The sequence below is a fragment of the Filicampus tigris genome, chromosome 8 (genome assembly GCF_054856515.1).
Source record: "Filicampus tigris isolate MCC_2025a chromosome 8, RoL_Ftig_1.0, whole genome shotgun sequence".
Classification (NCBI taxonomy): Eukaryota; Metazoa; Chordata; class Actinopteri; order Syngnathiformes; family Syngnathidae; genus Filicampus; species Filicampus tigris.
The window spans coordinates 26,449,897-26,466,786 of NC_141224.1; the positions used below are offsets into that span (position 1 = coordinate 26,449,897).

The 16,890-nt window shown below is 42.0% G+C and overlaps 1 protein-coding gene across 11 annotated transcripts in view; it reads left to right on the forward strand.

Annotated features, from left to right (window-relative positions):
• LOC147144176 (CUB and sushi domain-containing protein 3-like) overlaps positions 1–16,890 on the forward strand; it is a 708,031-nt gene that overhangs the window by 168,027 nt on the left and 523,114 nt on the right. For all 11 annotated transcript variants that reach the window (XR_015087713.1, XR_015087712.1, XR_015087709.1 and 8 more), the window contains exon 6: positions 11,698–11,926. Coding sequence is in view for 6 of the 11 variants with exons in the window: in XM_086037008.1 (XP_085893134.1) it covers positions 11,698–11,926 (229 nt within the window). In the remaining 5 variants the exon portion in view is untranslated. The remainder of the gene's footprint in view (positions 1–11,697; positions 11,927–16,890) is intronic.

Here is a 16,890-nt window from a genome sequence, read left to right on the forward strand (position 1 = left end):
TTTGGGTTGACTTTCGCTTCAATTGAAAAAAGAAGCATTGGATTCAACTCACGCGAATAGCCCCTCAGCCCTTTTCAAACACACACACACATACACCCACACACACGTACGCGGGCGCCTTTCAGCTGTTACTAAAAGCATGCTACTGAACACCAATTGATTGGCCAACCTTTTCTTGCTTTAGAGAGACAATATATATGACAAACACAACGCTGCATTTTAAGGGCAAGCAAGGAAAGTCTATCTAATCTAAGCAGTCTATGTAACCATACGATGTATCTGTATGTACAGTATTTATATATATGCTGCAGCTATGAATAATATAAGATAAATATTAGCTGGATATGTGCATTTGTGTGTTGAACTTGTTTGTTCAATGTTGCAATTAGAAGTACTTAGCCGATTCTGACTTTGGGTCATGAGCCGCATCGTGTCATTCTATGGCTAGGCGTCGGTCGGCCGGGCAGGCCCGGGCAGGCCCGGGCAGGATGACCACCTCCGTGAAGGGCGACTGCTGCCACCGCGGTGTCCCAGCGGCAGCGCAGCTGTGAAGAGTGGGGGCGAGCAAATCTGCTATTGCTACGTATCTTTGGCGGAAGGGGCCCGAGGCAGCGCGCCATGCGCGCACACATTTTTTATTTTTTAATTGGTCATACTTTGTTCGTACCTCTTCCGCGCGGCTAACTAGGAATCGAAACTTAGCACCGACATTCTAAAATCTGAATGGTTCCGGGTGAACCGGAATGATGGAACTGATTCCACTCGAATCCGGGGTTCTGTGCCCAACCCTAAGGGGGACACAGCCGTGCATGTGTCTGCCGAGCAATTCATCCTCTTCGTCAATATTTTGAAGCAGATGCAACGCCTCCTCTACTCTAAAGCTTTTTTTTTCCAAGATACATGTATAGATCATGGTGACCAGCAGCCTTTATCAATGCAGCCGCTGGTTGCGATGGGAACCTTAATCACGCGATCAAAAATATTGACGACACCGTCAATTTTTTTTACGTATATATATATATATATATATATATATATATATATATATATATATATATATATATATATATATATATATATAATTTCTTGTGCTCTCAAGCGATTAAAATGCTTTACTAATTAATCGCGATTAATCATATTTTTCAATCATTTTTTTTACAATGCTTGGAAACAATGTTTACTTGAGGAAAATCTTGGAATTAATGCGGAAAAAAAATATAAAGTATATTTTGAGTCAAAGATAGTTCCAATACCTCCCTTTGATCCTTCAATACGATTCATTTCCTGTAAAATAAGATAAGATAAGATAAGAATGCCTTTATTGATCCCACAGTGGGGAAATTTTCGTTGTTACAGTAGCAAAGATATAGGTCACACAGGGGCGGCGGCATAATGTGGCCATTAATGTATAACATTGACGGCAAACATTTAGAATCAAACCTATGTAGATATACGCAGTAACATGTGTATATACACATGTGTATACACACCAACCTACATCTACATAAAAAATATGAGGAACACTCATTTCGGCCTGTACATAGTACAGAGGAAAAAATACTCTAAGTGACAGTGCTGCAGTGCTGTAGTGAAATGTAAGGAACAGCATTGGATAAAAATAAAACTAGACTAACAGTAGTGGGGAATGTTGAGTATTGCACGGTATTACAGTAGTGGGGAATATTGGGTATTGCACGATACGAGCTCAGGTGCAGGACTGCACAATTGCACTAATGACCGCCAGTTTGTAGAGACTACACAATGTTCTTGTTAAAGAGTCTGACAGCAGCAGGCAAGAAGGAACGGCGGAATCTCTCCTTTGCACAGCGAGGGTGTAACAGTCTGTCACTGAAGGTGCTATGGAGTGCTGTTAGGGTGCCCTGGAGGGGGTGGTCCGGGTTGCCCAGCATTGATGACAGCTTGGCCAACATCCTCCTGTCCCCCACCGAGTCCACAGAGTCCAGGGAGCAGCCCAGGACAGAGCCGGCCCTCTTGACCAGTTTGTCCAGCCGCTTCTTGTCCCGGGCCGAGACGCCGCCTGCCCAGGTGACCACTCCCTGGAAGATGACCGATGCAACCACCGAGTCATAAAAGTTCCTGAGGAGTGTCCCCTGAACCCCAAAAGACCTCAGTCTCCTGAGTAGGAAGAGTCTGCTCTGACTCTTCCTATAGAGGGCGTCTGTGTTGTCGCACCAGTCCAGTTTATTGTTCAGATGAACACCCAGGTACTTGTAAGTTGAGACTCTCTCAACATCTGTTCCCCGGATATTCACTGGTGCAGGTGAAGAGTGCTGGCGCCTACCGAAATCCACCACCATTTCTTTGGATTTCCCCGCATTGATCAGGAGGCGGTTCTGCTGGCACCAATCCACAAAACCCTGAGTAAGTTCTCTGTACTCCCGATCATCTCCGCCTGTGATGAGGCCGACAATCGCAGAGTCGTCAGAGAACTTCTGCAGGTGACAGGTAGGGGTGTTGTAGTTGAAGTCCGAGGTGTAGAGGGTGAACAGGAAGGGAGCCAAGACAGTTCCCTGTGGGGCCCCCGTGCTGCAGAGGAGCACGTCAGACACACAGTCCTGTGTTCTCACATACTGTGGCCGGTTTGTGAGGTAGTCCTGGATCCATGTGGTGAGGTGGTGCGCCACCCCCGCCCGCTCCAGCTTGTCTCCCAGTAGGGTGGGCTGGATGGTGTTGAAAGCACTGGAGAAATCAAAGAACATGATCCTCACAGTGCTCCCCGCCTTCTCCAGGTGGGAGAGTGAAGTGTGGAGGAGGTAGATGATGGCATCATCCACACTGATGCCAGGCTGGTATGCGAACTGGAGTGGGTCCATTGAGGAGCTCACCAGGGGGCGCAGGTGGACAAGGACCAGTCTCTCCAGGGTCTTCATCAGGTGAGACGTCAGCGCCACCGGTCTGAAGCTGTTGAGCTCCTTCGGGTGGGGGGTCTTTGGCACCGGGACCAGGCAGGATGTTTTCCATAGCTGGGGGACCCTGCCCAGCTTCAGGCTCAGGTTGAACATGTGCTGGACAATTCCACACAGCTGGTCTGCGCAGGATTTGAGGAGCTGGGGGCTGATGCCATCTGGACCCGCTGCCTTCCTCGCCTTCATCTTCTTCAGCTGGTTCCTCACCTGAGATGTTGTGAAGGCCAAGGCTGGACAGGAAGGAGTGGTGGCTATCTGGTGTAGCTGGGAGCTGGAGTCTGTGGAGAAAAGAGGGGAGGGGGTGACACGCCCAGCAGGAGGAGTAGGTGGAGACTGCAGCAGGAGAGACTGAGTGGAGGCAGGCATCTGATCGAACCTATTGAAAAAGAGATTCAGCTCATTTGCCCACTGCAGGTCCCCCTCAGTCCGGGTCTTGGGTTGTCCGTGGCCTGAGATGGTCTTCAGGCCCCTCCAGACTCCCCTGGCGTTATTCTGCAGCAGCTGCTCCTCCATCCTCTTCCTGTAGGACCTTTTCCCCTCTCTGATCCTCCTCCTCAGCTGGCGCTGCACAGTCCTCCGCTCCTCTATGTTGCCTGACGCAAAAGCCCTCCTCTTCTCCTTCAGGAGAGCTTTTATGTCTGGTGTGATCCAGGGTTTGTTGTTGGAGAAACACCTTACTGTCCTGGTGGGTATGGTGTTCTCCATGCAGAAATTTATATAGTCTGTAACAGTGTCCGTTAGACTACTAATGTCTTCCCCATGAGCATCGCTGAATACTTCCCACACAGTTGTGCTGAAGCAGTCCTTTAAGGCCTCCTCGGCCTCTCCAGACCATCTCTGAACCGTGCGGGTCACAGCTGGCTGCCTGCGGACCAGAGGTTTGTACACAGACTGGAGAGCCACCAGGTTGTGATCAGCTTTGCCCAGCGGGGGGAGGGGCAGTGATGTGTATGCCTCCTTGGTGTTGGCATAGAAAAGGTCCAGTGTTTTATTGTCTCTGGTGTGGCAGGTGACATACTGTGTGAATGAAGGCAACTGTTGAACGATATACCAAACACGTACAACTATTATAGTATTTGAATTGGACTTTGCAAAGTGCGCAAATTATTTGGGATTTCTCCAATGAGCCGACAAGTAACTTTTTAAAACAAAACTACGTAAAAGCCTCTCTGCGACAGTGACTCTCCTCTAAGTTTGGCTGCAAAGTGAGCAGAGGTCAGCTGTCACAGGAAGTAAATAAAACTGAGTTACCAGTTACCACTGAGTTAGTCAAAATGATCTACCGGCCACTAAAAATGCAAAACACATTACAGTATTTATAAATACTGTATACTAAGAATTATTTTTATATGTACCGTATATGCTGGTGTACCTTGCATGACTGGATCAACCTATATATAGCACAATACAACAACAAACATGTTTTACCTTACTCTTATGACTTGCACTGAATGGAATCAGCCAGGGACGCATAGTCAGGACAGTAGCAGCTGATAGCCAGCCTCAAGCAGATTTGCAGCAACAACAATCCGCCCATTTGCTCCATTCGGCGCGTATAAAACAAGTAAACGTTTTTGCACACAATGCTAATGCTATCAATATTGTCATGTCATGTCATCTTCCAAACCGCTTATCCAATATAGGGTCGCGGGGAGTTGCTGGAGCCTATCCCAGCCGTCAACGGGCGAAGGCAGACTACACCCCGAACTGGTCGCCAGCCAGTCGCAGGGCACACATAGACACTGTCACTGAGCGGGAATTGATCCCACGCTGCCCGCACACAACTCAGGCGTGTGTACCACTACACTATCAGCGGACGCTATCAATATTGCTGTCTTGGTAAAGTTCAAGAACTGTTTAAAAAAAAAAGCCGCCGAACAGGACGCTGTGGGGCTGTGTCCGACGAATATTGGCTGCCGCGAGGCGGAATGGCAAAAAAGTTGACTTGTTTTACACACGTCGAGTGAGCAAATGTAGTATTTTGAATGTCTTTTATTTAAACTGAATTTTTCTTTCTTTGAACTCAAAATGCTAGTCAATTTAAGTTCAATGAAGGGGATCGGCTGTCTAAAATGCAGCCTCCTACCAGCCCGACCAGGGCAGGGATGATTCAGATTGGTTCAGTTCTATTCCAGGCAATTTCCAAGTTTCAATCCTGGGCTCCTAGCTCACCATCCTTCCTCACTCACTCAGCAGTCGGCTCGGATAGTCGGCTCCTGCAGCAAACAATCCCCCACAGGTGTCACTTTCTCCTCGGCCAGCGGACAATCACTTCCGCATTTCAGCAATTGGATTGAACGTGCTACTCATGTGACTGCATGACAAACACGGAAGTAACCACGGGAAAACAGAGATCTTAATACGAAGAGAAGAGTAACAGAAAGTACAAATGCGAAGAGAATGTACAAACAGAACACAATACAGAAAGTACAAATGGGCTACACTTAGATACACCAAATTCACAAAAAAGAACGTGCCGATTTGAACGTTTTCAACATCGTTTTATCCAGAAAATTCGGTTACGGTTCAAAATAGCTTAATCGAGCAGCCCTGGTGTGAACATAGCAATACAGTAGTGAGGACGGATGATAGGCTGGTGATCTACCCACAAAGCCTTTGCGATCGACCGGTCGATCACGGTCGACGTAATGGGGACCCCTGCTTTACACTATTCATGTCCCAAAATGCACTCCTATGACAACATGGAGTTCATCAGATGCCTTAAGTGGGGCATTTACGACATGTAAAGTCAATCCCTCTTCAGTCAATCACCCTATTCTCCTTGCTAAAGAGGAAACTGTGGAAAGTAACCCCATAAAACAATCAACATCTGAAAGAGGCTGTAAAAAGGCAGCAATAGCATTACAAAAAAGTAATGCAACAGCTTGGCAATATCAATGGCTTAATGTTTTTGTAAATTTTGTGTTGCAAAAAATTTGTAACTAAAGATCAGAGGGGATATACTACAAAAAAATGACTATTTAATTGCTTGTAAACAAGTAGATGGGTCTCAGAAGTGCCTGCCCAATAAATGTGAAAGTTTATCAACCAAGTCAATATTTTGTCGTCTGCCTATTTCTGAAATTGTGTTTGTGAGTGAGCTGTTTTTGTGACATCACTATTTTTATAATAATCGCCTCACACCGACTTTTTCTGCCCATCAAGGCCACTTTCAAGTGGCGGCAAAAGTCTAAGCACCAAATAATACAGTACTGTTTGAAACACTATCGTGTCAAAGCCCTATGATAAGCACATCTGCTTTGAGTTGTGTTAGATGCACAGAGTGCATGCTTGGTAAAGATGTTGATGTGGTGATGAAGGCGGTATTTGTGTTTGGCAATGTGTCTCCTCAAGTCTTTATGGGCACCTGTGTTCTTTGCAAACTCTGGGTTGTGCTTCCACAAGGAGAGGCTCAGGCTTTTATTTATGTCACTTAATATGGTGATTACTGCATATTTGAACATTTGTGAAAATGCATGGTCAATGTGAGAATTACAAAGACAACAATTTGTGGCAAATGTGTATGCAAATGTGATGATTGGTACTTGTCATTTTGATGCTGGTGCTGTTTTTTTCTGAATTCACCCATTCCAATTTGAAAAAATATATTACCCCAGCGATTATTTTAATTTCACTCAAAACTCAACTCAAATTTCCACACATTTATGATGTCTTGCCACCTGGCAAGAGAAGGACTTTATGTAGACATAGGGATTATTGCATAATTCTGTGTAGGAAGACAAGTGCTATATATCATATCAAAGTCAAAGGGAGAGAGGATTAATCCCTCCTCAAGTAGCATTAGATTGCTGATGTTGGGATGTAAATGAGCTCAGTTAATGCAGTTCTAATCCTCACCATACACCCCCCCCCCCAACCCGCCACACACTCCCACTGCCGCTGATTTTTAAAACAGACAGGTCCTTTTGTCTCCAAATCCACAGCATGCTCACATGATTTGCTCATGAATACATTGCACAGCATTCAGTGCCAGTTTTATTCCTCTGAACATTGTTGGTAAACCGTACTCCAAATTCTGCCAAGAATTGAATACTGGTGGATATTTAAATATAAATATACAAAATCTGGAAGGCATTTTCCCATTGAAAGCATTTACAACTTTGTGGAAGATTTTTGAGCTGCTGGAGACAGCTACTGGCTCATGATTAATTGGAACATGGCTGCTTCTCAAAGAAACCTCTAAGAAACCTTCCGTGTTATGCTAGTACAGTAATTACTCCCAAACACCTAATACCATTGTCCAGTCTGACTAAGCTACAACTGCAGACACATTTTATTCATTTTATTCTTTCTTTCTCGGTAATTGTGGTAGTAGAAATATCCATGTTTGCCTTGTACTCCATCTCATGAGAGATTTTGGGCTCTATTTACATCCACATCCACATCCATCTGCAGTGGGGCACAAATGCCAAAGGATCCTCATTTTAGTGCAAGCGCAAGGCTCGCTGCAAATGTTTGCCAATTTGGCAGACTGGTCTCCACCAAAATGGGTACAGCATTGGGAGTGTCATTGGAGATGGGCCTGGCAGAGTGACGATTTGGTGGCAGGAAGTCGATCTAAACTTGCCTGCTCAGAATACGTTGAGGTGCCGGCACTGATTGGACGGGATTTTGGTGAATTTGATTGGGGTGAAGGAGTGTTGGGTGGATGTCATGTATTTCATTCATTCAAATATGTGAACAGCGGGCATCAAACCCTCTGATTCATTGTAATTAATTGAACACATTTATACTGGAGGTGGGGCTCATTGGCAAGTGCCTTGTGGCCAGGCCTACACCAGTGTGGGTCCCCCTTCCTAGGGATCAATCACGGCTGACCTGTTTTCTGAATCTGAGCCGTGATTGGTCGTTGTGAGCAGTTGTGATGTCATTTTCAGTCGACAGAAGACAAAATGGCTGGCCCCAGAGATGGCTAAAAACAAGTGGATTAACCCGGCGTACCTCTCCGAGCTCCTCCAGTCCTACGCACCTTCCCGCAGCCTCATGTCTGTGGACCAGATGTTCTGTTGTTTCGATGTGAAATGCTATTGTTGATTTAGCACGTCTGATAAAACAAGACAGGTGCATATGTAGAATGTAGTAGAACAATAGATGGTGGAGTCTGGTGGATCTTAGCTGAAAAACTGGAGTTGCAGTCGGCAGTGAAATTAAGATAAGTACTGTTTATTTTCTCTTAGTTCTCTTCTGTTTAAATCAGCAACGTTGCTGCAGTGTTACAAGGCACTGTTAGGAAAGAATCTACTCAGGTACATACATGTACATTTACAGTTCATAATCGTTCTGTAAATGCAGTAAATATAAAAGTTTTCAACATAGATAGGTGCGGCTTATATAATGGTGCCGCTTATTTAAGTTTTTTTCCAAAATGTTCTAAAAAATAGTGTGGGCATGGCTTATATGACGATGCGGCTTATAGCCCGGAAAATACGGTATATTCATGCGTGTATCACAGCCTTTTATTGTTTTTTTTAAAAATATATTGTATTGTTTGTAAAGTGCTTTGTTACAGCTCTAGCTGTTATGAAATGCGCTACATAAATTGTATTGTATTGTATTGTATTAAATTGTTTCAACTAGTGGGCGTGCATAGAACATATTCTTGAAAAAAAAAAATGTTTACGTTGACTTTCCCGTTAAGGAGAAAGCATCTTTTTTGCTTTGCGGGACATACATTTTACAGTCATGTGCATAACAGTGGAAGGAAATACCGTGTTTTTGAAGGATGGAACTCAGGGTAAGCAAATACAATTGTTGTATTTATTTATTGTTTCGTTGTTGTTGGCTTGTTATTACCAAGGTGGCAGGTGCAGTATATGCAAATGTTATGCCTATACTTGTTGCTCAATATATATATATATATATATATATATATATATATATATATATATATATATATATATAAATAAAATAGATATATAAAAAAAAATCACGGGATAAATTGCTCAAGATGGTTGAAATCGAACAAAAATAGTTGTGATGTGTTTGACAACACCACGTCAACTGGAGACGCGGTGTTGGCCAGCATTTGTGCTCTCCATTTGTCATCTCGCCAATTCCCTCATAGCCAACCGGGGAAAAGAACTCCGATGCTTGAGTGAGAATATCTCTGCACAATTGTAGGAGACTACCGCGACGTACATATGAAGTGTCGATGGGCAATGTGTAGTGCAATTCAGTGAGTTCTTGCAGCTCTGCGCTGCCTCACATCATGAATGGACAAGCCGTGAATGAACACACTTTGATTGGCTCACTCCAGGGCCATAGCAAGTCATTTGGAGGCCAAAGGCAAACAGTCATAGCTCCCTGCCCCATACTTTTGCACAATTACACATATGTGAGTTATTCAATATAGACCACTTTGTTCAGCTTTTTAAATCTTTTACAATGATCTGACATCTTAAATTAATTTATTTACCACCAAAGACTTGGAATATTAGCATTTATCATCATCTAATCTAGAGTGCGAATTTCTGAAAATTCCCTTTAACAGGACTAGTTAAAGTACTTAAAATTCTTCTTGAGGATTATTATCTAAGTGGAGCACCTCAATACTTTTACAGTAATTAGTAATAATATTAAGCAACATTTTTTCACTATTGTGCGCCCAGAATTTCAAAACCCAAACATAGCCAGAACACAATACTAAGAGCAACTACAGTATTTTTATTCAAACAAGAGAGCTTGAGAACATGAGCATGGAAAGAATACAACTGAAAACCTACATCAGCAAAAGCCTAGCACACTAATGAAAATATGCACATACACACAGGTGGACGGGCGGAGAACAATGGCAGCTGGGCACCGGAATAAGGCAGGTGAATAATATAAAACAAACAAACAAAAACTAAAAAAAACAAAAGTGCAAAAATGCAAACAAAATAAATCAGCCTTATAGGAAACAAGAAAGGTTAATAACACAATGAAGTCCTAACTACAGAATAAAGGAACAATAAATCTTAACTACACACAAAACTTGAAAAAACTGAATTACTTACATGAGAGATACAAGAAGGCGAGAATTAGCGAAACGTGGTAGAAAACAAGCACACGATCGACTTGGGGATAATAAGCAAAGGCAACAATATTCTGGCGACTAGCTTCCATCTCTCCAGTACTTAAAGCCAGTTGATAGAAATGCTCAACAGATGTGTGGTGGAGGCTCTAGCCATCCACCAGGCTCATAGACAAGTCAATAACAGAACATAGGATCATGACACATTTAATATAGTTTATAGTTTATAGTTTACCAGCCATTTTTATACTCACATATTGTTGATGTAAAGTGTTACTCATGTCACTCTTCATTTAATTTATGCGTTCTGTTATAAAATATCTAATATTTAAGCCATTTATTACAAATGATGATTATTACACAATTTCCATTCACTTACATTGCATTCTCAACAATTCAAATCAATTTGGGCTCATTCCCAACATAAAAAAGTGTCATCAAATACTTAATACTTGACTGATTCTTACAAACTTGCTCATTTTATCTGTGTCACAAATCTTTATTCAATGATACTCTTTATTTTTATATACCGTCTAGGTGGGTTGAACCTTTTTGGTAACATACCTATATTGTGTAACTGGGTTTTTGGACTGGTGTGATACTGCTTTGGACATCATGTGCATGTCTGATGTTGCTCACTGTGGTTCAAGGAATGCTCAGGGACTGCTGACAGACACCTGCTGAGAGGTGCAGAAGTCTCATTTATTTATCTATTCATTAAAACTATTATTGGTTTTTTTTCATTCTTTTATCATTAACATCAGGGTACCAACAGTTTTGTCCATTTCAATTTTATGCCACTCAACCGTATCTGTGTTGTGATTCCTTGTGCTGTAGTTATAAGGCCAGCTACAATGAACAAGTGAAAGTTTGCCTTTGGTAGAAGTTTGATTGGTGTCATGGAGTGAATGAGACAAGTATCTTGTTATTACCTGTGACAAGTAGCATGTCTCATTCACCATCTCTAACTTCTGCAGGGATGTAGCTAACTACAACCCAACCAACGCTACCCATTATTTTTGGTCTATATCTCTCTTTGAAATTCACAATTTTCCTGGTCCCTTGTTCCTTTGTGGAATTAAATATACAGGAATGATTCAAGGCTGGCAACTTTGGCTTCCACTATTGATCATTCAAAGACTTCAGCCGGCACAGCATGACATATAAGAGTTGAATTGATTGAAAATTGTGAAGCCCCTGTTATCATTAGAATCCTTGAGATAAAGAAAATCCATAAAGGGATAGAGAGGGTGAGCTTAGTGACCTCGGAAACGGTGAAAAGATATGTTGTGAAAGACAGCCACTTCTTTAGAGTTAAATAATATTCAATGGCTGTGTAATGCTCCCCACATTGGAAAAAATGACAATTTCACAGCATTATAAGCCCTTTAATCACCCTGCCATTGTTCCCTGCAACATAAGGCCTTGCTCAGATTTCACTAATGAACTACTTCATATACGGTAAATGGAGACTCCTCACACATAAATAATGTGCTGAAGAAAAATTATTTGACCACAGTTAAAAGACCAATAGAGTTGTTTCCATGTTCATCTAATAGTTTGAGAAAAAAATGAATTTTTAAACTCAACCAAAATTGGCTGCAGTTCCTATAACTTCCGCACTGTTTTTTCCCCCATTTATTTTAAAGCCTAGCCAGACATATTTCTCTGTTGAACTTAACACTAAACTTTTCTCTCCTCACTCCCCACTTGTCTTTCCTCTTTGGTACCCAATAGCGGAGAACACATGTGGTGGGACCCTGAGGGGTTCCAGTGGCTTCATATCCAGCTTTGATTTCCCCAGCGGGGGCTCCCCTGGTGCTGGAGGACTGGGCAGCAGTGGAGAGTGTAAATGGACCATCCTAGCTGACCCAGGGGATACCATCTCATTGGTGTTTACAGAATTCCAAATGGAAGAGAAGTCTGATTATCTTGAAATAGAAGGATCTGAATCACCAACAATCTGGTAAGTGGAGTTTAAATTTCGGTTTGGTTGGGGCTTATCACTTAACATATGTACTGTACTTATTAACTTTTAGAGCCAAGTTAGGTGTTTTGTCACAATTTGTGAATTATGAGTGCATGCTGCTATTACTGCACTTATAATATGACGCTACATTAAAGGGACGGTGGGGCCGGGCCAATGTTTTCAGTAACAAGTTCATTTTATATATTCTTTGATCTGGAAAATGAAGAATTGTCATTTTCTATTATATCAATAAATTTGGGAGAAATTAGGAAATAAGTGACTCCATTAATAATGCCCCTTGTTAATGAGGAGAATGGCCGCACCCCCTAGCGTTCCATCCCTGTTCTATCCAAACTCTCCATTGGAAATCATTGTGCTTTCATTGCTTATAACTAGTGCTGTCAAGCGATTAAAATTTTTAATCGTAGTTAATCACATTTTTTCATAGTTAAGTCGCAGTTAATCACATATTTTATTTATTGTAAAAAAATCCCTTGTTTTTTCTGTCCCATTATTTTCTTGAATTTTATACTTTCACAGGTTAAAGTGGAAAAGAGTAGTAATGTGCATTTGCATTTTGGAGGCAATCGGTCACCGTTTTAGACAACAGAACTGACAAAGCGAGCAATACTACCACGCTTGGATCCCTCCCATGACGTAGACCGCTGAGACCGAAAACATAACATAAGACACGCCCCATAAGGGGGCGGGGTAATTTGTCATAAAGCTAATCACAAAAAAAGACCTTAAATCACTACAGAGTTTTTTGGGGGGGGGCACTTTAGTACTGATGTCATTTTTACATGCAAACCTATTATATAAGTGCCAATGTTAAGATCACTCAAGTGTCCCTTTAAATGACAAGCTGGAATTTTTCTGCCCATGAATTCTGGATCAAGCCAAACAAGATTAGACCATTAGCATTATTTATTATGCAAGTTGATCTCTGATCTCTGTTGTTACTTTGTATTTTTCTTGATAAATAATTTTTACTCTTCAACTTTGGTGTCATATCTGCGAATGGGTCCAAATTCCGATCCTCACATGGCAAAATGAGTGAGCTGGGCATTAAAGTGGGTCCCATTTTTAGGAATAGAGTGTTTTTCTGTACAGTGGGTACGGAAAGTATTCAGACCTCTTGAAATTGTTCACTTTCTGTGTCATTGCAGCTATTTGCCAAAATCAAAAAAGTTCATTTCATTTCTCATAAATGTACACTCAGCACCTGATCTTAACAGAAAAAACAACATAAATGTAGACATTTTTGAAAATGTATGAAAAAAGAAAAACTTAAATATCATATGGTCATAAATATTCAGACCATTTGCAGCGAACTTAACTCACATGCTGGCCATTTCTTCTGATCCTCTTTGAGATGGTTCTGCTCCTTTATTGGAGTCCAGCTGTGTTGAATTAAACTGATCGGACTTGATTAGGAAAGATCTATATAAGACCTTACAGCTCACAGTGCATGTCAGAGAAAATGAGAATCAGATCAGAGACAGAATTGTGGCATGGCACAGATCTGGCCAAGGTTCCAAAAGATTTTTTTGCAGCGCTCAAGGTTCCTAAGAGCACAATGGCCTCCATAATTCTCAAATGTAAGAAGTTTGGGATGACAACGACTCTTCCTAGACCTGGCTGTCCAGTCAAACTGAGCAATCGTTGGGGAAGAGCCTTGGTGAGACAGGTAAAGAAGACCACAAAGATCACTGTGGCTGAGCTCCGCAATTGCAGTAGGGAGATGGGAGAAGGTTCCACAAAGTCAACTCTTACTGCAGCCCTCCACCAGTCGGGGCTTTATGGCAGAGTGGCCTGACGAATGCAAGACACATGAAAGCCCACATAAAGTTTGCAGAAAAAACACATGAAGGACTCTCTGGTGTAATGAGATCAATACTGTATTGAACATTTTGGTGTTAATTCTAAACGGTATGTGTGGAGAAAACCAGGCACTGCTCATCACCTGCCCAATACAATCCCTACAGTGAAACATGGTGGGTAGAGCATCATGTTGTGGGAGTGTTTTTCAGCTGGAGGGACCGGATGACTGGTTGCATTTGAAGGAAAGATGAATGCGGCCAAGTACAGAGATATTCTGGAGGAAAACCTCAGGCAGAGTGCTCAGGACTTCAGACTGGGCCGAAGGTTCACATTTCAACAGGACAATGACCCGAATAAATAAATAATAATGAATAAGCAAACGTTTCTACATTTCTGTTTTTTTCTGTCAAGATAGGGTGATGAGTGTAAATTAATGATAAATAAAATGAACTTTTTTTTTTTTTTTGGCAAATGGCTGCAGTGACACAGAAAGTGAACAATTTTGAGGGGTCTGAATACTTTCCATACCCACTGTATGTGCTAAAAATAGTAACATGTCCCACAATCCCATCATCCATTTTGGTTGGCCACCCCGCCTTTTCCTTGCCAACACGTACACTGGTCACTTGGACTCATTCATTTGACTACTTGTTTTTAGTGGATTTAAACCCTCTGTTGTGATAGAGAAATACGCAGAGACTTTGAGCAGGCAGACAGGCGAGTGTGCGGTATGCTGACACATTGTGTTTGATCGGCGAATTGGACCCATACAAACTTGCTGGAATACTGACTGCTTGTCGTGATTTACATCAATCTTGTCCACTACACCTCATTGTCCACCTTAAGCCCATTCTGTGAATTGAAGGACTTCCAGGATTCTGAAAGTATGGAGGCATATGAGAGGTTTGAGTCCGGCTCATTTTGAAATTGGCTACCCATCTTAAAAAAAACTGCATAGGCATGGTTGTGTTGTTGTGACCAACACGAACACACTGCAGGACAGTCACATTTTATTTTATTTTTTTTCCAGCTGTGTAGTCTAACTAATGAGCTAAAAATACTACTGTTGAAGAATAGAACAACAAGCGATCGTATTTTAGCAGAGAATATTTTACCTGTGACAAAGTGGTCCAAGCAAATTCGAACAGATCATAGTCGGAGTTTGGTATGTTGGCTCTGTTTATTGCAGCAAGCCACAGTCGTCTTTGTCTTTCACTTTTTTTCTTGGCATGAAATCCCTGATTTGTAATCACTTTCGGGAGTCTATAAAATCCGTTTTCACCTTTTCCCTCTCGATTTGTACAGCCAACAACAAACTTAGTAGGCATGGCAAACGGTGTTCTTGCTTCGCTGAACAGTAACAAATGAAGCGGTAGCAGAGCATGACATCCAAAATGAATGTGGGGTAGTGCATTCTGGGTAATCCTGAGAGGTCCAAACAGTCTATACTTTATGTTCAACTTGGTTGATCGGCACAAAAAAAAGAAACAAGTAATCACACTGAGCAATTACCCCCTGACCATAAAATTAAATGTCCTTACTCCCAGTTGTTGTCTCTCCGACTGGCCATTGGCCAAATTGACCTCCCATTATTTTAACACATGCACGTAAATGGACTGAACAATTTATTGTTTTAGGATCAAAGTTGTGATCTTAGACAACAACATTTTGGATCGTCAAAGCTCTTATTCCCTCCCCCCAAGCTCACCAATCAGAAGCAGCATGCCACTGGTGTACAGGTCACACTAACCAATCAGCTACGAGTTAGTTAAAAGAAATTGTCACATCCTCGTCACGCTGTCGCCCATCCTCCTAGAAGTCCTTGTTTTCCTGGCTGCTCCCAAACACTAGGCGCTGTGACGAGTTGTGTGGTACTGATCCTCTCCTCTACTAATCCTTGCCTTTGTGTCAGCAAATACTGTTAGCTACACTTGGAACAAGTAGCACTATTGTAATGTCCTAGTTTAGGGGCTTTAGAAGATCTCACCAACAATAATCTGAATTTAGGACTGATTTGGGAGTGTTTATTACATTCGTTTAGCACACGCACAGTACAACACTGTTTTCAATGTCACCTGCCTCGGACGTCACCATGAACTAGGAAGTACAAACAGAGTCCAGAGTACATGAACCACTCTTGAGCCCACATGCCCCCCTGACAAAAGAAATGTCCCTATTTCCACAACCTGATTGAGAATATGAAACAGCGAGAGTACAAAAGAAAATAAACATCAGTCCCCAAAGTCTGTATAAAAGGCACTCACAAAAAAACAAAAAAAATCCCTGAACATCCTGAGTCAACACAATATCCCGTATCCCCCCTGCGGCCCACGTTGGGGAGAACGGCCCATCACACTCTCGTCCCCCATGAAGTCGCTGTCGGTCGACTTGCAGCCATACTCTCCACAATCACAGCAACACACACTGTCCTCCTCTTATTTCAATTAAGATGAAAGTAGTCAACAACATCCATTTCTTCTGACTTTGAGGTGTGTCTGGACCAAAGAAGACTTCTTTGTTATTATTCATCCATCCATCCATTATCTACACCGCTTATCCTCACAAGGGTCACAGACGCGCAAGAGCCTACCCCAGCTGTCTTTGGGCAGTAGGCGGGGGACACCCCAAATTGGTTGCCAGCCAATCGCAGGGCACACAGTGACAAACAAACATTCTTTGTTATTATTGTGACCTTTAAATATGATTGCATAGCCCTGCTCACAAAGGGCAAAAACGACGAGCTGTAGATTACAAGTCAGCCATTGCAAAACTAATTGTGACCAACAACAAAAAACATCTTTTCAGATAATACAGAGTAGGTAACATTATTTTATTTTATGCAATATCTTCCTATAAGTGTTTTTTTTTTCTATTTTCATTGCCTTTTGCTCCTCACTCCAGTGCTTTATCTATTGCTGATTATCATAATAACGTGTCATTCAAACATGTTTGTCAGAGAAAAAATATACTATTTAATGTCAGTTTGAGTATAGGTTGTGCACTGCTGATGATTACAAGTTTGGTTGAGGTACTATTTGTTCCCGATTCAGTTTGCGTATATTGGATTTACTTCATAGGCAAAACCATAAATTAAGAAAAAAAAATAACGAGAATGTTTGTAAAAAAAATGGAAAAAA